This window comes from Fusarium keratoplasticum, chromosome 14 (genome assembly GCF_025433545.1).
Source record: "Fusarium keratoplasticum isolate Fu6.1 chromosome 14, whole genome shotgun sequence".
In the NCBI taxonomy this organism is placed as follows: domain Eukaryota; kingdom Fungi; phylum Ascomycota; class Sordariomycetes; order Hypocreales; family Nectriaceae; genus Fusarium; species Fusarium keratoplasticum.
The window spans coordinates 896,710-920,566 of NC_070542.1; the positions used below are offsets into that span (position 1 = coordinate 896,710).

Here is a 23,857-nt window from a genome sequence, read left to right on the forward strand (position 1 = left end):
GGCCAGACAGGACGCAATGCAGGTAAACGAGGAGGCCAAGATGTTAGAGGAGGAGTTGGCATTGATGGCAGGTCGATGTATGGGTTGTTTCATGGCGACGGGCACGGTAGAGGACGACCAATTTCATCCGAGGGAAGAGTGCCCGGTACGAGGTGCGAGGTGGTGGCGACAGGTAAGACGATGCGAGGAGAAATGGCAGCAGGGCATGTTCAAGAAGGGCGTGATGCGGGATTTTTCCGGTTGTTTTTGGTGCGGGTTACCGCAATATATTTGCACGCATTGGGAGGCAGTGGGCGATGATCAGGGGACGTATAGGTTGCGGAGAGATAGGGAGTGCCAGTACGCCGGGTTATTGGTGAGCGTATGGGGAGCGGCCAGTGCATGGTATGAGACCGATGTCAACGAGGTGATGGGGAAGATGGATGTGGAGCGACAGTATGATTGGCAAGATACGGACGATCAAGAGATTTACGGGGAGGGGTTAATGAAGTGGTTAGGGGATAAAGTTCAAATGGGTTCATTAGAGACGAGCAGGTTTTGTCAGGGGTTTCATGATATTATCCAGTTAATGATGAAGCAGGGGGGAGGAGGAGAGTGAGGGTGTGGCAGGAGGAGACGATGACGAGGAAGCGTTTCGCCATTGCCGCAATATGCGAGCGTTGGGAGGCAGCGAGCAAACATATGTGGTTATTCAGGAGGGTCAGAGGGAGGAAGCGTCAGTACAAGGGGGTATTATTCCGGATTATGGTGGCACAGCGGGTGCGGGGAGATGAGTGGTGGCAATATCACATAGGGCAGATGATGGGGGAGAAGGTCGAGTTTTCAGATAAAGAGCAGATAAGCAGGATGTATAGATGGTTAGGGGAATTAGTAGAGTGGGGTGGAAAGGCGGGCGGAGGGATATAGGCGAGCCGGTTATGCCAGGTAGTGATACGCCATTAGGGAAAACCCGACTGGACTTCAGAAGCAGAAAGTTGACAAAAACTATTCACTGTGCCTCAAATCTACTTAATTATATCTTGCAACATCGGAAACCTATTTTCACCTTCACTTCTGCCCTCGTTGTGGTATTACCACTCTTCTAAGTTGTCAACCTCGTCGTCGCTCTGCCGTCCGGTAGCCAATTAGAATTTCGTGGCCAAAACTAAACCACTTTTGATTTCGTGGTCAAAACTAAACTGTATCTGAACTAGTACGCTTCCTAGTCGCTCTAAGCCTATTTAGTAAAACAATCTCCACATCAATGGTCTCAGGGGGTTCACTGATATCTTTATCCAAATATCTTCCTCACATTAAGTACTTGGGTTTGTTTTATCACTGTGAATACTAATCTTCTAATACGTTCTCTGATCTTCTATAGTAACTATTCCAGGTTCAACCATGGATCAGCCACCCGGTGCAGAACTCGGACGCAAAAAGCGCGGACGACCATGCCAGTACGCTACTCCCCAGGACAAAGCTAATGCGAACAATGAACAGAGGCGAGCAAAGCGACAGAAGGCAGCCTCTGCGAAAAGGGACAGGCAGCATGCGAATTTCTACAGCATAGGCCTTCCTTCCGCCTTGCCCCCAATTCCTTGTCCAGTCGACGGCGGAAACCCGATCCAGTCCGGTCATGGACCCGAGAGTGTTAGCATGATATCGGAGGTCCATAGCCACGCTCTAGAGCTCAATAATCTAGACATCTCGCATCTCCTTCCTCCGCCTACCCCTCCCCTGCAACCAGTTATACCAGAAGAGACTTCCTTGGAGGATGGCGAAGCTTCTTTGGAAGCACCGTTGCCGCCGTTGCCACTCTTGTAAGCTGATACGGAGGACGCCGCTTCGATAGCTACAGCCGGCGCTGCAGAAACCTCATCACCCACTGATACAGTCTACAACAACCAAGTGAAACGTCTCGGACGTCAGCTAGCGGACCAGTTGATCAGATTTCGAGGATGTTGTGTAGACTGTCACCGTTCAGCCAAGGTCCAGCACGATCAAGATCCAAGGGAACATATTAGTCTTGCCGCTTACCTGGAATCCACTGCAGACCTCTGTCCCGAGGTCCTCAGCTCTACCCGCATCGCCTCTCGAGAAGATGATCTTTCTGGAAAGATAAGCACTCCAGGTCGGCGGCAGATCTATTGCGGTCTTGGGTCCGAGAACCAGGCGCCTCATATTTGCTTAAATCAGGATGAACGGGTCACACACGTTGCCGGGATCGGCTTTGACGTGGATAGCATCACGGGGTTTCCTAGTAACCTTGCCGTCGCCAAGCAAGGGATTCGATGGTTTCCTACCCAGATGCCCGTTTCAGATCTGCAGTCAGATCTCCATCTCCGTCAGAGACAGGTTCACTACTTCGATACGGCTGGGAACCAGCGTCAAGTCAACCGTCCTGTGCATCAAATCCCACATTACACTTTTGGCCGCCTCGTCGGATTCGAAGATGTCTCGCTGTACTTGCTGTTCCCGCACTTATACCGCGAAGAGCAGCAGTATAGTCGCCTTCGGGATGAAGACTTTCGCACATGGATGGACGGCGTGTTGCTACCTGTTATTTATCAGCATTACAGCAGTTCACATGTCCAACACTACCCCTCGAGCTATGACCACAGTAAATGTAATGCCACCGCTCGCGGCGTTGAGACGCTCGCCCAGCGAGTGCATCCAGTTGCTCGGGAGCAACAGCTTATGTATTACCTCCCTCCCGAGTCTTTGGAAGCCATTTGGGCCTCCATCCTGGATGTGGTTGAACAACCAGGATTTCAGCACTTCCGCAACGTCACTATCCTCTTCCAAGCCAAGAACTTGAAGGTCCTAACGAAGGACATCACCTGGGCGCAAATGATGGCACGCTTCCAGAGTTACTGGGCCAATGCGATTGACGACAGGTACATCACGGCAGACTTCTACTTCGATATTGGGAAGGAGACCTGTCCTCAGCAGGCATCTCAGGTTGCATCCTCTGTCAATGGACGGACGGGTAATGCTGATGCTGATGGCTTCGTCTGCATGCCGGCCGGGACACTCTTGTATAAACGGTGCTGTCTCCAATCGTATGCACATTTAATACAAAATGTCTCTACTGCCAAGGAGACTCAGAAGCAGGTTTTCTATCCCTTCAGCATGCTCCATGATACCGGAAGCCTGACTGTCGAGACGGGTCAGCGATCCTTATGGCGCGCAGCCGGACTTCTCTACACTCAGTTCTACCCCAGTGTCAAGGAGATCTTTGCAGCAGGAAATATCTATCCATTCACCAACACCGCAGTCGAGACACTCGCCTTGGATAAGAAGCTACGACGAACTTGGGAACTGGTTGGGGGTGCCCTCAGCCACCAGCCAGCCGCATTGATGAAGGCATACCTGTATACCAAGCTTCGTTGCCATTTTGCCTTGGCAGGGTCAACACGAAAGTCATTCGGCGTTCGGGAAGAGCATCGTGTCTCTAAGGAACTATTCGATGCCATCGACGCGGAGTTCCGTTCTCAGCAACTACATGATGAATGTTTCGTTGTACCAGCCAACGAGAACTCCCCATACTACAACTTCTCAACGGAAACCGTACTACGCTGGTTGCGATGGAATATCAATAAGTTCTGTGTTGGATTTGAAATGGTATACAGCTTTCAGGATCCTCACTTCGTAACATGGGAACATACCCGAATCATGCTTATGTTTCTCCGATGCCTCCAGTTCTCGTACTCCGGAGGCCTAATACAGAAATCTGGCGGCTGTTGGCAAGACGTTCGACTTCAGCCCGATTCAAACCAGCCTAATGGACTTCGACGAGTCGAAGGCCTCGGATTTCGGTATACCATGGACACGTATGGCTATGCCTGGTTTCTCGACAAGGTCGACTGGACTACGCTCACCTTCAAGCAACCCCATGCGGCCTATATGATGTTTAACAACCCGTCCATGCAGGCCGCCTACCATGCTCGATACCGCCAAATTCGAGATGTACGTATTGACTTCATTCGGGTGGACAAAGCTCGGCAATGGATGATCGAGTTCAGCTCAGTCCCCGACTGTCTACAACTCCTAGAAAAGTACCTCCGTCAGCTCTGCCTATGTGCTTTTCGAAAAGACGTCTTTGCCTATATCAAGTCCGTACTACATCCTGATCACATGGAGGCAGCCCTAGCGGGCGAGGTCCCTCTTTACTACGATAGTGTGCGTGATGCTCTGGCTGAGCGTCACCGTCCGCCCCAGCTTGCATATGGACATCGATTGGCGGTGAAGAATATCGATGTTCTATTTGCATGGCTCTGGGAATGGAAGGATGGCCAGTTTGAACGGAAAGGATGGAACGATAAGCCATACCGTATGTTGTTTCAACAAAGTTTTCATGCCGTCAAGACCGCTCGAGGGAAAGACGGTGCTCGGAAGTGGCGGCAAGAGCTGAAAAAGTCATTCCTCAGAAGCCATTGGATGCTGCCATACCCACAGAGCCAAGGATTCATGCGCAAAGACAAGCAAACCAAGGAGTTCGTATGGTGGCCCAGCTTTCACCGTGGACTAAACTCCTACTATGCACGGTTGCAGCGGCTCGGCTCTCTTGCACAACCATTGCCAACCTCCAACATCAAACATCATCCGAGCAACGGTTGGCAATTAGCACCAGGCTACTTTACCGATAGCCATATGCCATACGTTGTGCAACCAGAGCAGCAGTTACTTCGCATCTCGGAGGATGAGTTGTTTGCCAAGCTAGTCAGCCTTCGGGAACAAACGCTGGCTGCTCCACCTCGGGACACTACGACGCCGAGAACAACTGTAACGGAATTCAATATTTCTTCGTCTGATCATCCAATACATTCCGAGAAATGGTGCCCGAAAAGGCGAATGTATGTTTCTAAGACGTTTGAAGAAAGTGATTCGCCCGGCGAGTGCGCCGTCTTTCTTAGGAAAGCACTAGAACAATACGAACTTCTCCAGCACCACCGGCGAAATCTGCGTCGGCACCGTCGAAATCGTGCTGGCCACCAACCAGACATTGATTCAAATTCAGATTCGGAAAGCGCTGATGACTCTGAGGCTACCTCAGATGAGGAAAGCCTTGGAGTGAGACGACAAGAGCAAGCAAAGGCAGTGCGGAGTATTGAAGTCCGAATGCGAGAGCTCATCACCCAACATCAACGAAAAGAAAAACGTTGGCCAAGAGCGTATGATTACCTGCTAAAAGAGTTCAATCACCGACTAGAAAGAGTCGAGTGATATGTGATACTATGATAGGTATGTACTGGTGCAAGAGTAAATAGTCAACGCTAACGATATACTTCAGGAGGATGGAGCAGCTCGTGTACTATTATCGGGTCGGATTCCGCGAGGACGGCCACTTTGCGAGGGAGAGTGAAGGCCAAGTGTTGCCGCGGGACGTCATCGAACCGACACCTCAGCAGCAACGGGCCATGGAAAGCATCATCGGCGCCTTGCGGGAACAAGACGAGAGGGGGACGGAAAAGTCAGCCTAACCGAGAGGCCAGCGGTAGTTTGAGAGACTATCAGTGAAAGAGGGAAAGAGGGAAACAAAGACAGTACGTGCATCCTAGGAGGAGGAACTAGAGAACAAGGGAAGGACTTGACACAGTCCAGATCACAGCCAGCCATATGACCGAAGCGCGTCCCACAGACTCGCCCGGCAGCAACGGGCCAGGGCAGCAGGAAGATACAAGAGAGTCCGCTAGTCACAGCCATGCCAAAGCCGCCACTAAACCGGGAGAAGGGGGGTGGCCTCTATATAACGGCGAATACCAGTCATTGATCTGCGCCTTTCATGTCTATGCGGTCCGCAACCTCGAGGGTCACTTAAGGGACCGTCACCCAGACATCAACCATCGGGCCCGCAGCGGTCTCGTCCGCCGCCACAAGGGTCTACAGCTACAAGGACCGGCATTGGAGCAGCTCGTCCAGCACGGTGCGTTGAACCCGACCCGGGCCGTCAAGGGTCTTACTATTCACCGGGGCTACCTGCTGATCAGACGAGGCTCGACCAGCTCATCGACCCAGCCGGCCGGGCCTTCCTCTCCGGGAGCCAGTGCCGCCGGATCGCGCTCGACATGGCGCTCGACGGGCGGCAGGGTCGATCCTCCTGCGAGTACGCAGAAGAGAGATGCGACTACTGCCTTGCCCACCCGCCCCAGGCCCAGCCCGAGGGCCAGTTCGACGGGGAGGATGAGCAGGATAGAGATCTCCGGCTGCGGCAGGTGGCAACGCAGTCCACCCGTGATGGCATCGCCGCCTGGGCCAGGGAGCAGAAGGCAGAGTTCAGCAGCTTCAAGCAGCATCTCCAAAGGCAGCAGCTCTTAGGGTGCATCTACTGTCGGCTCCTTGACGCCAGGCCATCTGATCATGACCCTGAGGAGTGCAAGGTCGTGCCCAACTGCGGCAGGAGGGAGCTGCAGCGGAGTCACCAGCAGGCCCTGTCGTTAAAGAACTTCCTGCAGCAGAGAAAGAGGATCGAGGACTTTGGAGCCTGCTTCCAATGCATACTGCCACAGGAGCTCTGCCGCCGCTGGGAAGAAGACCTAGATGGCAACTGGCAGCAGAGGACAGATATCCACTGCCAATATCCAGGCCTTGTCCTCACCACATTTGCGTGTGCGTTTAGCCAGGAATATAGCCGTATGCGTCAGATCATTGAGGAGGAAGGGTATCTTGGCCAAGTCCCCGCAGCGGGTGATACAAAAGATAACCATCTCCAGCTTTGGGCTTGGCTAGGGGAGAGGATCAAGTGGGCTCGGTTTGACTCGATCCGGTTATGCCGTGTTTATGTAAAGATTATCGAGGCAATGGCATATTAAAAGAAGAGAAAGAATTAAATCTAGGTAAATAGGGTAGGTAAAAATAATATTAATAGGATTATAAAAAAAAACTCATTGATACTGGCGAGATGCTTCCGAGAGTTAAACCCTGGTTTATCCCTTAGTTAGAGGGTAGTAATATCATCTAATAACTCCTCGGATAGAGATAACTCTGCGTAAAAGTTAGGGGTAGTCCATGATATCCTCGTCGGCAAAGCTCCAATAGCTATCCACCTGGTTAATAGCAGCCTCCCCGATGTCGATACTCAGGGTATTGTCATAGGCCTCTAGGAACCTACTCGCATCTGAGAATTGACTAATGTTAAGTGAGTACCTCCACGAGTATTGCATAAAGTTATGCATAGCAAGAGCCAGTCTTGGGACCTCCAACTGCCTTCTTTCCCTCCTATTCTCTGCCGCGTTGCCAGTGCGAATGACCCTCCATAAGAATCCATCAGGCTGCGCACTCAGGACCGCTCTCGTACCGCTCACAAACCTCTGCCAGCGACGTATAGCCTCCTTCTCGGGCTCTGACCAGTTGTCCTCAGGCTCTGGTGCGCCAAGGGCTAATCCGGGGGAAGGCGGGTCTGTAGGGTTGATCAGGTAGATTATCCCGTCATAGAGGATATGCTGAATCAGGAATTCGCAAGATGAGGACCCTCGCGCCGCTGGACCTTGGTGCTTCAGGAGGCAAGAGATAAACCGAGTTGCCCGCGAGAGCAGTCCCCAGGTGCCGAGTGAAGCGTTGAACTCAGTGGGCTGATCTGGGTTAGTAGAGATTGCTCTTTCTCCTGCGAAAAAGCCAACAGTATCATCGCCATGGATGAGAATATGGCGTCTATCGTCGTTGTGTTCGAGAATCCTATAAAAGGCCGACATAAGAGCAGCCTTGTCTCTCTCATCGGGAGGGTATGCGGTCAGGGGGCCCCAGGAGCCTGATGCCGTGGTCCCGGGAAACGTGAAGGAAGGCCGGTCATAATAAAAGTCGGCTTGGGGAATGTCGTCATGTAGCCTATCCCATTCAGGCGTTTGCGGGTCAATGGGTATAAGCCCTGTAGTATGGGGGGGACCATACTGAGGCGTAAAGTGCTTCTTGGCATACACAAAAGACCCTCCAAACATACTAATCTGGAAGATCGCCGTGTGGCATCCTTCTGGAGCACCCCAGCTTCTATCAGGGTATATGCGCATAATGCGGCGAGCAACCTCTCCACGAAGGCTAGTTGGTTCGATAGCGGCAGACATTATTATCGAAATAGTCCGAAAGGGCTAAGGTTAGTATAGAGCTTTATTGGTTGAGGTCGTCGTAGTGGACAGCAGTGGTTTAAAGTTATGATGAGAAATAATAGGAAGGAAAAGGAAGAGAGGGGAGGCAGTGATAGATCTTTATAGTTGGAAAAGGGAGTGAATATGGATGGTAGTTGAATGAGGTAAATGTGCTGAGGCGGAAGAGGTGAACGTTCTAGGGCCGAACAGGTGAACGTTACAGGGCTGAACAGGTGAACGTTCTAGGGCCGAACAGGTAAATGTTCCAGGGCTGAACAGGTGAATGTTCTGGTGCGGAATAAGTAAATATTCTAGGGCTGAACAGGCGAACATTCTAACTGAACAAGTGATCATTCTAGGGCTTGGCCTTGATAGTCTCATCGCTGTCCTTATCTCCGAGCAGAATCCGGCCATAGACTTCGTGCCCCCAGTCCTCTCGTCGTTGCGTCTGGGCTGGCTGGTTCTGGTACACCTCGGCCAGTATGGCTGGTATATTCTCGCCGAGCCTGGTGCCTATTTTGCATTCACGGCACATCTCATTGAATAATCCTTTGTCCCAGACATGGTCTTTGAGACAATGGCATTGTTTATACTAAACTACCTTATATATATCGCACAATTAGACAATAAGACCTTCCCGCCAGTATAATCCATATCGCACTCATATGGGCAATATCTATACTTATCTGACCGCAAAGTAATCACTCGTTAAATAAGAATAAATAGGGGTAAATATAGAGGATCTAGGGCCTTAGGGTAGGTAAGAGTTATACCTTTAAGATTCTAAAAAATACTCTTTAATATTAGTATCTCTATTATATTATAAAGTAAGGGTTTTAATAAGACTATCTCCTTACCCTATACTATAAAAGGCAAATCAATAACCCTCTTAGATAAGCTTAAGGAAAGAATTTAATTTTATATATAATTTATTAATAGACTACCTATCCTTATTTCTCTTTCTCTCTCTCTATTAAGTGTACTTAATAGGAGGTACCCTTCCATCATAACTCACCCTTTCTCACCGTGCTCTTATTCCTCGTCCGTGGTGGTGTCTAGAAGCATGATGGTGCTCCCCGTCTTCGAGGAAGGCTTCTTGGGAGTATGACCCTGCACCTCCAAGCCCCGGCTGGCGTACTCTTGGCTCAGGCGGATCGGGAGCTCACGCAGCGGCACTGGGGGGGGGCGTTGGGCAACTAATCCTACAGGTGGGAAACTCGCCGTTTGCGTCAGGGGGTGGAATGACGCGGAAGTCCTTGAAGTCCAGCGTCACCGCGACATGGTTGGGCTTGATGAATTGCACCCCGCCTCGATCCGTGAAGAAGTGCTTGGCCTCGAAGCAGTGGGCTTGGACGCGCAGGCCGTGTGCGTTGACAAGCTCCCCGTGCGCCAGGCCGACATCCATCTCCAGATCGCCATCCTGCGTCTTCATGTACCTGCCACTCGAGACGCCAAGCTCGTTCAGCAGCATATGGGACAGCGTGGCCTTGATGCACTTCAGGGACCTGATCCTGCGCTGCTCATGCTTGTCGGCGGGTCTCCAGGGCGCCATGAGCCAGTCCTGGTGGTGGACGGCGATGCTGTTCACCGGAGTCGATCTGCTGCCGTCGATCTTGACGGTGGTGAGGGGGACGATGCGTCCAATGTCCCTCCCGGGGACGCCAACTAGGTCACGCACCAGGTTGGTGATCGTCCAGCATGCCAGGAGGGCACACTCCCAGTCAGAAGGCTGGCTCGTCACGGGAAGGCAGTATGCGTTGAAGTGCTGCGGCAGCCCCAGCCTCGCAAACATCTCCCGTGCGACAACGCAGCCTCGCTGGAACCGGACCTCCCTTCGGCTCTCCATCGTGTCCGTGAACAGCATGTCCTTCTCGTAGCGGTCGAGGCAGAAGCCAACCCAGTGCTTGGCGTTTGCGTGGTAGAACAGGCCGACGACGAAGCGCTTGTGCTGGAAGGACTCTCTCGCCTTTCTGATGCTGCTGAAACCAAGCGTGGCTTCGCATTCCACCTGATCAGCCCCCGGGGCCAGGAACGGGTTCTCCTCCCTGCCGTCCTCGCCGTTGGGCCAGATCGCCGTGCCCGTGACGAGGATGGGTTTGGGGAGCAGGGTCACATTGTCCCAGAGGCCATGCATACGGCTCCGCATCAGGGCCATGGCCTTGCTCGAGTTGAGCTCCTCCTCGTTCTGGATGCACATGAATGCTCCCCATGCATCCACCTGGTGGTCCTCCCACGTGCACGTCATGTCTGGGCGTGCAAAGTCGGGCGGCGGGCTTACCCGGCGCAGCTTGGCCTTGATTGTCTCGTCGCTGTCTTTGTCCCCGAGCAGAATCCTGCCGTGGGCTTCATGATCCCAGTCCTCTCGTCGTTGCATCTGGGCTGGCTGCTTTTGGTACACATCGGCCAGGTTGGCTGGTATATTCTCGCCGGGGTCCATCATGACGCCGTCGCCTCCCTCTCCTCTCACCTCGGCGCCCAGAAAGGTCATGCCTTTGGTCTTGACGAGGAATCGCTCCGTCGTGTTGGGAGCTGCCATGGTTGCGGTTGATCAGTCGCTCGCGGGGTACGGTGTGCGTGTAAGTGATGTTGATGTTGGTCAGGGGGGTTCACGCAAAGCGTATTGCTGGTCAGGGGAGCCATGGCAGAAGGCCCAGGGTGGTGGAGGGTATCTATACCTGTCGCCTCTCGGTGAATGCATCAAAGAGTCTCGTCTCGCGCCTGTTCTTTGTCCATGGTATGTCCCGTCAGTCAATCCTTTGTCTCGGCCGTGATCTGAGGGACAATGGCATTGTTCACGCCAAGCTACCCTGCATATGCCGCACAGGTGGACGACAAGACATTCCCGCGGGCAAATCAACATCGTTCACGCATAGACGAGGTCTGTACCCGTCTGGCCGCAGTGTGATCACTTGGTTTACTCGGGGGTCATGGCCATCACGCCGTCACACATCAACACAGAGTCCACGAAAACACGCGCAGTCATCGCCGTGGTTTACAGGCAAGGCAAGCTACCATACACTCCCTGTTTCATCCGTCCCCCAACCTGTCCTGCCGTGTACGCTACCGCCCATGGCCCCAGCCGCGCTCAGCACTCACTGAACTCATCCTGGGCGTCCTCCGCCGCCGCCTCCTCCAGCAGGCTCAGCTCCCTCACCCCGCCGTTCTCATGGCTCCGCAGCGAGGGATACTTGCACGAGACCCTCGGGCAGCTCGCGCGGTTCAGCTGATCAACCCCGTACGAGCCCGGTCGCCGCACCAGAGACTCCTTGCCCAGCAGCGGCCAGCTCTGGGGCCCCTCGGTGGCCGACGTTGCCAGGTAGCCGGGCAACTTCTCCCACTCGCAGGTGGTGTCCCTCTGCCAGATGCAGTTGGCGCATCGGCTGTTCTGGAAGCCCTTGATGGAGATGCAGGCCGAGAAGGGGAAGAGGATGTGCTCCCTGTTCCAGCTCACGTTGGCCACATATGACTTGACACAGTGGCTGCAGAGGACGGGGTTCCGGACGCCGAGGAAGGCCACGGCCAGCGCCAGCCAGCGCTCCCGCCGGTCGATCAGCTGGTCGACAAAGTGGCCGTGTGGGTGGGCAAAGTCGGCCGGGATGTAGACGGGCTGGAGTGCGGTCGTCGGGATCATGTCGAGGATGGTCTTGATGCCGCCGTCGACCCTGCCGATGGAGGAGAAGAACCGGGTCGCGTGCTGCTTGGGGTCGTCGCCATCCTCGTCGGCAAACGCGAGCTCCACGTAGAGGGGATTCCCATCGCGGTCGAGGGCCATCCGGGAGCAGATCCAGAAGCGGAGGCACTCCTTCACCTGTGTGATCAGACGGGTCAGCCACCGCCGGGCAGGCTCTCTCGCGCCGGTTCCGCACACTCACAAGACGGACAGACTGGTGCTGGACCCGGTCTCCCTTGATGACGATCGCGTCACGCTTGTTTCGGCTGGAGGGCGTCGGCGTGGTGTTGAACTGGTTCATGGCCAGGCGGCCGATGGCCTTGCCCTGGATGTTGGGGAGCTGCTTTCGAGGGACGTTGCTGATGTCCACCGTGGTCGCTGGTGCTCCTGCGAGCCAGATGATCAGCCAACGCTGTGCAGACGGGCGCGATCTCACTTGGCGGAGGGATAAGGAGCATGGGAAGGTGAAGGAGGGGAGGGGATCGCAGACATACCGGGAGCCATCTTGTCGTTGTGCCCTGGGCTTCCCTGTCGCACGATGGGCAAATGCGATCGCGCCTGCGGGAGGGTTGCGCAAAGAGGCTCGGACAAATGCGATGAGGTTTGGCGATTCTTGGCAAAGGCTCTCGGGCAAATGGGGTGGTTATTTGGCGATGCTTACGCAAAGAGTCTCGGGCAAATGCAGTGGTGTTTGGTGATGCTTGCGCAAACACTCCCGCGCAGCTTGATGGTGTTTAGCGCAAGGCTTGAGCAAATGATCCCGCGCCGATTGAAGTGGTTTGAAGAGGAAGAGGAGGAAACAAAACTGTACCGAGAGCCCCGCCCGTGAAGATTGTTGTGGTTGAGTGTTGCCACGGTTGACCATGATTCACTGCCGCATCGGATTGACTGTGATTCATAGTCGCAACCACTGCCCCCCGCTCAAGATGTAAATAATCGGCGCGCGGCATCTCTCCCTCTTCTTCTTCTTCTTCTTCTTCTTCTTCCTCCACCTCTTGGCCCTCCCCTCTTCTTCCTCTTCCATCTCTCTCTTCTGCATGGGCTGATCAACTCGTGCGCATCGCCCGCATCCTCCTCTCCATCGCGGCATCATATCTTGGCCAGCCTGCCTTTGACACTCACGATTTCCTCTGCCCGCATCATCGCCAGCCTCCTCTCGGCGCTCACGTCTCTCTCTCTCTTCGACCTCCTTGGCCTCCTGGCCTTCTTCGATCATTCCCCGCCGACCAGTCCATCGAACAATACCTCCCGCCCGAGCCATCATCCACTGCGCGCTGCACACTCTGCCTCCTCCCCGGTCTGCAGACGCTTGACACCAGGTGAGATCTCCCCCGCCGAAGCCGGATTGACCGTGCTCACCATGCCATAGTCTAGCCTCTAGCCTCACCCTCTGGCTCGTGGCCTTGCGCGGAGACGCCCTCTTGTTCTCCTCGACGCCCAGTACGTGATCACCCTCTTGCCTCTCCCTTGCGCGCGCTGACGACGTGACAAGAAGAGCCCAGCTCTGCCATCTCCTCCCGTGGCCTTGCCTCGCCTTCCCTCCCGTCTCCTCTTCCTCGCCAGCAGCACCATGGCCTCGACTTTCCCTCGCCGACCTCCCAGCTACTTTGCCACGGAGAACAACCAGCTCCCCCTCCTCGCCGGCAAGCTCAAGAACCCCGGCGGACCAGACAAGTTCATCGCGCCCGATGAGCTCCACCTCCTGGACCTGCCGCGGCTGTACCGACAGCAGCCTGCCCTGTTCCAGCCTCGCGATGAGTGGGATACGTCGGCCACCCCCTCAGCCGCCGGCGCCGCCCTGCCAGCCCTCGACGACAGCCCGCAGCTGATCATGCGCAAGTTTGCTGGCCGCCAGCGGTCATGCTTCCCTCCTCCGCAGGGCTGGGACATCAGCTGGGGCGAGCATGTCTGCCGCCTCTGGAAACTCTGGGTTGATATCGACAAGGAGGTGAAGCTCTCCAGCACCTCTCTCGTCGAGCTCCTCCCCCTCCTCTCGTACGGCTTGGAGGACATGATCTGCCTTGCCCGTCGGGAGCTCATCATCTACGACGCAGCGGTCAAGCCCAACTCGCACTTTGGCATGTCTCAGGGCAGACCCTTCCACGACAAGAGTCCCTACCTCGCTGGCTACCACGACAAGGTCTCTAGAGGGGAACCAGCACTTAGGTTTTCAACACCACAACCAGAATTACTCATCTTATATAGTTTGATTGGGTAGCTAACTACCTCAACAATATAGAAATGCATTCTTTTTTCTTCAAATCTATGTTGCTGTTGTATCACACAGTTAAACTTAATGACCTCGAAAGCCGTCGGAGAACAGAGCGCGGTAGTGCGTTACAATTTCCTATTCTGGGTTAGTAAACTTTTAGTGTGGGCGTTACATTTTCCTAATCAGGTTAGCACACTTTCACGCCGGAAAGAAACTACAGTTGTCTATTGTCAACCTAGCACCGATACATGAATGCAGACATCGAACAAAAGATCAGTGTAGATTGAGGATTAAAAGGAGCGTGTGTTCTCCTATCTAAAGGAGCGACGAAAGTCGGTCTCTTTATACCCGTGTTCAGTCTGCCGATTCATAGACAGCAGGCTGTTGCCTGACGCTCGTTGTGGTCGTTCACTCTCATCGTGAACAAGTTCACGATGATCGTGATCCTTGCCCCCAACAGTAAGCGAAGGTCTCCGGAGCTTGACACCATCATTCCATAGGACGGTTGAGATGTGGCAGGCGTCGGGACGGCCTGGTTGGACGCCTCAGAGAGAGGCTCATGCGTGGTGAATGATGTGGTAGCAGTTGGCCTTCCTGGAGGCCAGTTCCTGACCTTACCAATCTGGAGACCATTGTGAGGCACTGGGTGGCTGACACAAGGCTGGCAGGCTAACTCCACGTCTTCGCGATAAGTGAGGGAAACTGAATCAAACTTTTGGGCGCAGTTCGTCTCGTGATGAGCGGCTCGACACACTATGTTGGGAATCACGCAACGTCTCATGGTGAAGATGAGCCCAAGACTATAATCCATACAGGTGCTGAGTTAAGTTACAGCATATCGGAGTTCGCAGTCAGAGGCCTTTGTTATGGCCAGTGACGTGATACCTACCGCGTCGCGGACGCGTTGCGGGCCATGGCCAAACGCGGCGGGGGCGGGGCGGCGCGAGACGATCATTAGCATCCATCCTCAAGCATAAACTCGCTAGCTCGGATGAGTGGGCACAGCCTTGAACTGACCGGTGCGGAAATTAGTGCCCCGAACCGGGCCACCTCATGCTAATGCACAGACAGGAGAGCCCTGCGCGTCGTGGAGGCAGGTACATCAAGGGTGCGGCGGCTGTCCGATTGGCGGCCGGGTTGGGGCTGGCTGACTTAGCACGCGGGGTAAAATTCACTCGTGGACGGCTCGGACTTGCAAGAACCTGCAAGTCCTAAATTTAAGGTATCACCAAGGGGTTAGGATAAGGACACCTGTCTTTACACATGAGTGTAAAGATACAATAAGGCTTAGGAAATTTTTGCCTCAACCTCAGGCAATGAATGGTGCTATGTGTTTATTTCGCTGTAGTTGCTGGAAGGCATTCTGCTAATTCAACTGAGAACGCATTTAGCAGGGCCGTTTCGTCGAACACCTGTTCTTTCGGATGTATGGTAAGTCTTATACTTGTACGACAGTATGAGCAGCTGTCAAAGCTGGAGCCTACGCTTATGGCGGTGGCAGTGTGTTTGCGGCTGCGCAGGCAGGATCGCGGACTGGCCAATGGCACAATGTCGCTAGGCTGGCGGCAGCTGAGCTACCTGCTGTGGCTGTGGCTGTGACAATAGCATTGGCGGTTGGCGGTGGAATTGATGGCTGCCACGTCACATATGTAGGAGCCGCGACGCTGTGTTGACAAGGCTCTGGACTTGGTCTTGGATGCCTCTTGCCATGCACAAACACAGTACCATGTCCCAAATATATCAGCCCTCCTCGTCCTTCCTGAGGTCAGACTGGCATCTTCATCCTTTTATTCTTTGCCGTGAATAGCTTCCACCATGTCGCTCAACATTATTGTTCCGCACTTCTTTCTGCCGCAAAGCTCTGTCAAGCTGGCCCGCTTCATCACGAATATTGATCATCCACACCAGAGCTTTCACGATCCTCTGTACACCGAAACACCAAAGCCCGCCGTTTCGCCCCGCGAGGCTTTCGTCGGATTGAACCACAAAAGCAGCAATGCTAGCTTCGCATCTGCACTCACGTCTCTTATGTCGGCAGGATTTTCGAAGCGTGCTAAGGCTCAGGTGAAGATCACGGCAGAATGCGTCAAGACCCACACGCTCGACAATTCCGACGAGTGGTTCAACAAAGCCATGGAAATTCTAGCCACCAAGACCTGGATCGAGAGACAGGTAGACAGAGGCCATGACATATACATGATCGTGGGATTTCACACAATCACGAATGCCCGCATTGTCGAGGAATTCGTCCATGGGATAGATGTCGGCGGCCAAATCCACGTCCCTGTCAGCCTCTCTCTTGCTGCATTCGGCGTCGTCGCGCCTCTCGGAGAGATCATTGATCCTTCAGTCGGGGGGAACAATGATTGCGTTGACAACACGCAAACCTCTTTCAGGGCGCCGGGCGAACAGGTCTGCGCTTTCCAGTACCGCAAAATCCGGCATCGGTGGTTGTCCAGCAAAAGTGCCGATACCTTTCGGCTCTCCAAATCGCCTCGGTGGTCCTCCGTTGAGAGGGGCAGGGACGAGGAAGATGGCGAAGATGACATTATTAAAGTGGAGGCGACACCACTGTCTGAGGGGGCCATTGACGGAGAGTGGGACAGGATGGACGCGCCAGGGGGGGAGATTCTACTGATCCGCGCGGGAGAAACAGAAGAATAGGTGACGAATGAAAATTTGATAGATGGATCAGGTCTTCCGGCAAATAATAAAATTATAAACTTAGGTCGAGACATACAACTCCTAGCGGGAGTACACAAGCTCCATGACGATTTTGTGGTAAGGGCATCGCAGCATTAGTCCACCTGGGTCGGTCCGCTCCTGGCGTCCCCACATGGTTGCGGCCATCAATCCCGCAGAAGATTTGCAAGGGCAGTGGGGCAGTGCTGCCTCATCTTATCTTCAGGATATGGGGTAGTGTGACTAGTCCTATTTCGGTCCCTCCGCTCTACTATGATTGACTGGTTGATTACAAACGTGGACGCGACCACGTCGACATCTCGACGCGTCTGGAGAAATCAGGCGATCAATTATAGCTGAAATAGGACTAGTCACACTGCCCTCTCATGCATTGTCCCTTCGAGACAAGACCGAGACAACCAAGGACTTCCGTGGCCGGCTTCAAACAAACTTCATCAAGGACCAGGGGGTTCAACGCACGGACGAGTAGTGTGTAATTCAGAACCCCTACTGCGCGTTCGGCCACTCTGCACGAGATCCAATCAATATATGGATTCCAACTTTTACAAAAGTCCAGTATACCCGTTGATTTGGTCTCTTCGTTTTATTCTCGTACAAAAACCTGCTGATCTGGCTAGGATATGCTGTACCGCAATTTATGAGTTACCGTACCTCGGACGTGTTGTAAAGATTCCATATCGCGCATGACCTGGGATTGTTGGGGTTGGTAGGAGGCATCCAGGGCTGAGTGTTGGACCCATAGCCGCCGCCACAAGGAGCAGCTTTTCAGCAGGCGACCACTGAGCGAACTCCAAATCCAAGTCAGCACACATTCCGCCCATCACAGCCACCGCCAGAATAGACTGCCACCAGCCCCGCACGACACGTAATGATTCTGACCCGGCACCATACCATAATCAGGCTGTCATCATGCAAATGAGGGTCGACGAGGGATGCGCTAACCTTCCCATCGGCCATGGCGATAAAAGCATATCTCTTGAGTGCGTGCGGACCTCCGCAAAGTCACTCGCCCCACTTATCTTGGTCACCTCGGAAGTACGTGAGGGGTACGAAAAGTTTAATGCGAGAAGAAATTGATGCCATTTTACACCCTAAACAGCATCAAATTATTTTGATCTCATCAATGAGCTCCCCTCCAACTCTAGACGAGATACAGGTCATCACCCCCTATGATGACACGAGCTTTCTCGATGAACGGCACAGCCATCGCATTTGGCCCAATGATTCAACCCGGGCCGCGGTTTTTCCGGCCGAAGAGGACCAAGGCACGAGCTTCGAGCCCTTCCAAGTGGAAACACGTAAATTTCATATCAACACCCTGCCTCCAACGCCTCTGAAGCTATTCCAACTTTTCCTCCCTATATCCCTCGTTGAAAAATGGGTCGTCTATACGAGAAGCTGGGTCTCGTGGCTCAAATTGAACGGCTGGATCGACAGCTGGAAAACCGAAATGAAGCGAACCTCAAAACTCCACAAATGGGAAGGTCCAACGGCTTCAGAGGTGATGACGATGATTGCAGTGCTTATTTATATGGGAGTGCATAAGGAAAAGAAGATACGAAGCTATTGGGAGAGCCCCAAGCCCGGTATTCAACGCGCTGAGCACTCATTTGTTAAGTTCATCTCATACGATAACTTTCAGCTTATCCACAGGCACCTTCGCCCCTTTGACCACACCCAAGTAGACGAGACTGCACCACTTCCGAAGGTATTCCAAGGCGTTGAAGAGTGGTCTGAGCACATACAAGCCGTATCCATGCAGCTGTTCCGGCCTGGGTCCCACCTAGCTATCGATGAGTGCATAATCCGCTATACGGGCAGAAGTGACGCTACCACGACTATCAAAAGCAAGCCCGACCCTGTGGGTTTCAAGATTTGGGTCATAGCCCAGCTGGGCTTCTTTATTCACTGGCTATGGCATATCAAAGATGCAGAACATGGCGCCGTTGGCGTTGAAATTTCAACGCAGATATTATCATCACAGCCCTCACAACCCTCACAAGCCCGGCCTAGGAAAAGAAGGAAGGTCTCAGCCAAGGCCGCAGAGGAAGCCCCTGATATAGAAGACGATGATGAAGCAGTGAATTCGACCCAAGCCGTCGTTATTGGCCTTACAAAAACACTGCCAAAATCGACATATCACGTCTTTGTGGATAACCTCTTCTCGTCCCCACCTCTCTTCCGCAACCTCCGCAAGCAGGGCTACGGGGCCACTGGCACAGCTCGTGCGAATAGTGGCATCCACGAGGAATTAGTCAGGGATAAGAACGATGACGGCAAGGTCAAAAAAATGTACGAATTTAATGCCGTCAAGGCGATACCAACCCCTGACAACCAGGTACTGACTTCAGACACTTTTGGCTGAGAATCCCCTACTAATTCGCCTTCGTGCTGTAACCACAGGTCAACCAAATCGCTTGGAAGGACACTAAGCTTGTGTTATTCTTGTCTACCGTGTTTACCGGCGCCGACGATGAGCGTGTTGTCCGACAGAGGAAGAAGCCGTCATCCAAGAAGTCAGAGGCCAAGCCGATACGCCGTTTTTTTAGGAACGAAGCTGTCAAAATGATCAACATACCGACAGTGGCTGCTGCTTACAACGACGAGATGAACCATGTTGACCGTGGTGATCAGCTGAGGTCATATTATAAGTATGATCATGCCCTCCGCCGGGGCCCGTGGCAAGCACTAGCCTGGACCTTCCTCCTTGATGTGGCCCTTGTTAACAGCTATGTTGCTCAACTTCACGGGCAGCCAAAGTGGAAGAGATACACGAATCACAGGCAGTGGCGAGAGTGCATTTATAACGAATTATTCAACGCCTACGGTCATGATAGTCAGGCAAGGCAGCTTTACCGAGCAGGAGACGAGCGTGATCTACAGGATGCCGAATTACAGCGTAAACACGTGGACCGGGAGATCAATTTTATCAACCGTCATGCCAAATCAGACTGCCTAGCCTGTCAAGGGTGTCGGCAGGGGCAGCTGAGAACAAACGCCTCGGAATGGAGCCCTCTTACGGAGGTCAGCGGCAATCAGGAAAAAAAGGAGAGGAAGCGGCCTAAGGTGCGTAGTCAGACCACCTTCGGATGCCGTATCTGTGATGTTGCGATATGTCAAAGCAAACATTGCTGGGACTTCTATCACCACCTAATTTAGCATGGGAATTTTGTACCTTTTATTTCGCACATTTTAATTGGCCATACCCCCTCATCGTTACCACAGTGGAGGTCCGCACGCACTCAGGAGATAAGAGACAAATCATCCCAGCTAGGCAGCGAGCACCTCAGGAATCAAGCTTCTCCCAGCTCAGCACTTTCATCCCAGCTCAGCAACTCCGCGATATTAGCCAGGCTGCCATCCAACCTGCGCGCGACCCACCTTCGCTGCCAGTACCACAACAGCAGCAGTGCGCTGGTGGTCCATGTGAGAATCCTATGAGTCCGAAAGCTTACTGACTCAACCTCTCGCTCCAGGCCAGGACAGGGAGCAAGAGCCACATTGGCCTGGCATTTATCTTGGTATGCGCAGGCAGCCATGGGCATGATGCAAGAAAATGATCCGGGCTGGCCAGGTATGGAGAACATCCTCAGTATCATGCTTGAGAGTCGATATGAGCGAACAGGAAACATTGCCGACCTAGAGGAAGCAATCAGCGTGACTCGTCAAGCAGTCGATGCCACTCCTGAAGACCACCCCGACCGCGCAGGCAGGTTAAACCTCCTGGGAATCAATCTTCAGAGTCGGTATAAACGGACTGGGGAGATAGGCGACCTAGAGGAAGCAATCAGCGTGGCCCGTCAAGCAGTCGACGCCACTCCTGAAGACCACCCCGACCGCCCAGCCTGGTTGAACAACCTGGGAATCCATCTTCAGAGTCGGTATGAACGGACTGGAGCGATGGGCGACCTAGAGGAAGCAATTAGAGTGGCTCGTCAAGCAGTCAACGCCACTCCTGAAGATCATACCCTCCGCCAAGCCTGGTTGAACAACCTGGGAAGCAGACTTCAGAGTCGGTATAAACGGGCTGGAGCGATGAGCGACCTAGAGGAAGCAATCAGCGTGGCCCGTCAAGCAGTCAACGCCACTCCTGAAGACCACCCCGACCGCCCAGGCGGGTTAAACCTCCTGGGAGTCAATCTTCAGAGTCGGTATGAACGGACTGGGGAGATAGGCGACCTAGAGGAAGCAATCAGCGTGACTCGTCAAGCAGTCGACGCCACTCCTGAAGACCACCCCGACCGCGCAGCCCGGTTAAGCAACATGGGAATGAATCTTGGTCGCCGGTATCAACAGACTGGGGAGATAGGCGACCTTGATAATGCCTCTAATTATCTCCAAATGGCTTGGAACACAACAATGGCCATTCCCTTTCATCGTATCCAGGCCGCCTCTCAGTGCATCAAGTTGCTTGCCCTCCAGCGCAAGATAGACACTGCTATATCGCTTGGTAAAGATGTCATTAATCTATTGCCCACGGTGAACACAAAACTTCTCGGCCGCAGCGATCAACAGTACGTCGTATCGACCTTTGCAGGCGTAGCTGCCGATCTTTGCGCACTGCTCCTGGCATCAGACCAGACCTGCGACGCCCTTCACTTCCTAGAGAAAGGCCGGGCGGTCATTCTGAGTCAGCTAATAGACAGCCGGAGCGACGTGTCCCATTTGGCACAGAAACATCCAGAGATTGCTCGCCGCTACGAAGAGCTCCGCGACGAGGTCAATACTCCCCTGGTCGGCCTTGAGCAAGATGCTCTAAGAGAACAGGGCAGGCGACGTCGTCAAGCCGCCCTGGACTTGGACGCCTGTATAGGAGAGATCCGAAACATTATGGGTTATGAGCGATTCTTGCTCGGTCAGACAACAGCCGAGATGCAACAGTGCGCAGCGGGAGGCAGCATCCTAGTAGTTAATATCACGGAGTTCCGGAGCGACGCCATTATTGTTTCACCCGCGGCCATCAAGGCAATCAACCTCTCTGAGTTGTCTGCATCAGACGCAAAGGCCTGGCTGAGTAAAGACTGGACCGGCCGGAGAGCCGAACGTGCAGCGAAAAATCGAGAGTATTTGGCCTACCTGGCTTGGCTCTGGAAGTCTTGCGTCAGGCAGATACTAGATGAGCTGCGCATACTCCACGAGCCAGCAGCGCAAGACCTCTCGAGAGTGTGGTGGATCGGGAGTGGTCTTGCTAGCTCGATGCCTTTCCATGCAGCCAGCATACACCGCATCGGCGCGACCGAGACCGCCTACCACAAGGTGGTCTCGTCGTATATACCGTCGATCAAAGCGCTGGCCCACGCTCGAAGGCGAACCGAGAATTTGGAAATGACACAGGGGTCGCTCTTGGTAGTAACGATGCCGGCAACGCCGGCTGACGGCCAGAGGCCACTGTCTGGCCTTCCCGGTGTCACTCGAGAAAAGGACATTCTGTTGGGGCTGAGCAGGGGACACATTTCGGCAGAGCACATGGAGCAGCCCAGCGTTGATCAGGTGTTCGAAGGACTACGGCGGTGCTGCATCGCACACTTTGCGTGCCACGGGTCGACGGACCATGTGGATCCATCGAACAGCGGACTCATATTGCAGAGGCGCAGAGAGGATTACGTGGGTAATGGGGGCAATGGAAACGACAACGAAGTCGAGCTCGTTCAGGACAGACTTACGGTGGGGACGATCTCGGAAATGAACCTCAAGCATGCGCGGCTGGCCTACCTATCGGCCTGCTCGACGGCGCAAAACAAGGTAGTGAGGCTGTGGGACGAGGTCATCCACGTGGTGAGCGGATTCCAGATGGCAGGGTTTCCACACGTGGTCGGCTGTCTCTGGCCGTCGAATGATAGGGTGTGCGTGGAGGTGGCGAGAGGGTTCTACTCGTCGGTCTTCAGGCAAGGGGAGGGGGGCTGGAGGGATGGAGAGATGGCGGCGGCACTGAGAGAGGCGGTGATGGCGGTCAGGGGGGATAAGATGGAGACGCCGCTGCATTGGGCGCAGTTTGTTCACTACGGTCCCTAAGGTGTGCGTGGGGTTTTTCTAGTGATTGTAGCTTAAGATTTGAGGAGAGTAGTACAGTGATAACCGTGACGAGTTTCTACCGCTCTCTGAGCTGCTCCTTCGTTCATCGCAACCGTATCCCGCCGATCCCTACCAAGGCAAATAATCCAGTCATTCAGAGGCTTCTCACCACCTAGAGACGGGGTTACCAAGCAGCGAGGCGACCCCTAGAAGCCATGCAAGGCCTTATGCACAGCCAGAGAGCCAAGTTAGTGGTGACACTATCCCTTCAATTGTCGAAAGCCCCCGTCATGTACCTCGCCCCACACCACCCCTGTCACATGATCGGTACATGGGGGGAACCTGGGACGCATCATCAATGATTGTCGCACTGAGCGTGCTGTTGGAATAATTGGGAGCTTCCCCCTCACTTCAGGGTCACATCACAAAGTCCTAGATTGAAAGTTAAAAGTCCTAGATGGAATCGCATGGGATATAAACCCCTAGGGAGCTCTCACCATGACAATAATAATAACAACCTTGATTTTATCAATCACACCCAGCATCACTGCGCAATTCAACAACATTTTGTATGAGGATATTTTTTTTTGCTGTACGGTTGGTGGGTACGTACGGCAGGTGGGTACTGCATGGTATCAATAGGGATGAGGTACAAGATGATCTGACCTGTTGAAAGACTGGATGGTCTTTGCTACAAGACCCCCAAAACAAGCTAGCTGATGTATGGAAAATACTAGCAGACAAGCTCAGGTCATCCAGTTTCCGCGGCAAACCCTTCGTCAAGGGCACAGACTGGCAAATCGACACCTGTACAGCATACCGTAGAAACTCGAAAAATTGAGCCTCTTGGCAAAGTGGAACCGGGCCAATTTCCCCGCCCACCTTTCCTGATTAGGAATAATGTGTCTATCATCAGCCGACCTCAATCCCTCTGATCATAGCTTCTCAAAATACCCTCACAACAGCTCCTCACGAGGCCCTCAAAAACACGCTTCTAATATGACTCTCAACCCGGCCGGCTTCATTGATATCATCTATATGTGGCCTCTCATTGGTCAGATTGCATAATCAATATTGGCAGATGTGACGGATGATTTCGCCAACGCGGCCTGCTTTGAAGTCGGACAGACTTGCCGCCTCACGTACAGAGATCCCTCCAGCCCAGGTATAAAAACCGGCATTTCCCTTACAAATGAAGGCATC

General features: G+C 53.6%; 3 protein-coding genes across 3 annotated transcripts; all 3 read left to right on the forward strand.

Moving 5' to 3' along the window:
- Positions 1 to 1,380: 1,380 nt before the first annotated feature.
- NCS57_01483600 (uncharacterized protein) lies at positions 1,381 to 5,462 on the forward strand (the record flags this gene model as incomplete). The annotated part of the gene is made up of 3 exons (XM_053064422.1): positions 1,381 to 1,799; positions 2,004 to 5,153; positions 5,273 to 5,462. 3 exons carry the CDS (start codon positions 1,381 to 1,383, stop codon positions 5,460 to 5,462), a joined length of 3,759 nt encoding a protein of 1,252 aa, XP_052906306.1.
- A 10,292-nt stretch (positions 5,463 to 15,754) lies between these two features.
- NCS57_01483700 (uncharacterized protein) lies at positions 15,755 to 16,603 on the forward strand (the record flags this gene model as incomplete). The annotated part of the gene is made up of 1 exon (XM_053064423.1): positions 15,755 to 16,603. The coding sequence occupies one exon, from the start codon at positions 15,755 to 15,757 to the stop codon at positions 16,601 to 16,603; it is 849 nt and encodes a 282-aa protein (XP_052906307.1).
- A 3,576-nt stretch (positions 16,604 to 20,179) lies between these two features.
- On the forward strand, positions 20,180 to 22,654 carry NCS57_01483800 (CHAT domain-containing protein; the record flags this gene model as incomplete). Its single annotated transcript, XM_053064424.1, has 1 exon — positions 20,180 to 22,654. One exon carries the CDS (start codon positions 20,180 to 20,182, stop codon positions 22,652 to 22,654), a length of 2,475 nt encoding a protein of 824 aa, XP_052906308.1.
- Between the last annotated feature and the right edge of the window lie 1,203 nt (positions 22,655 to 23,857).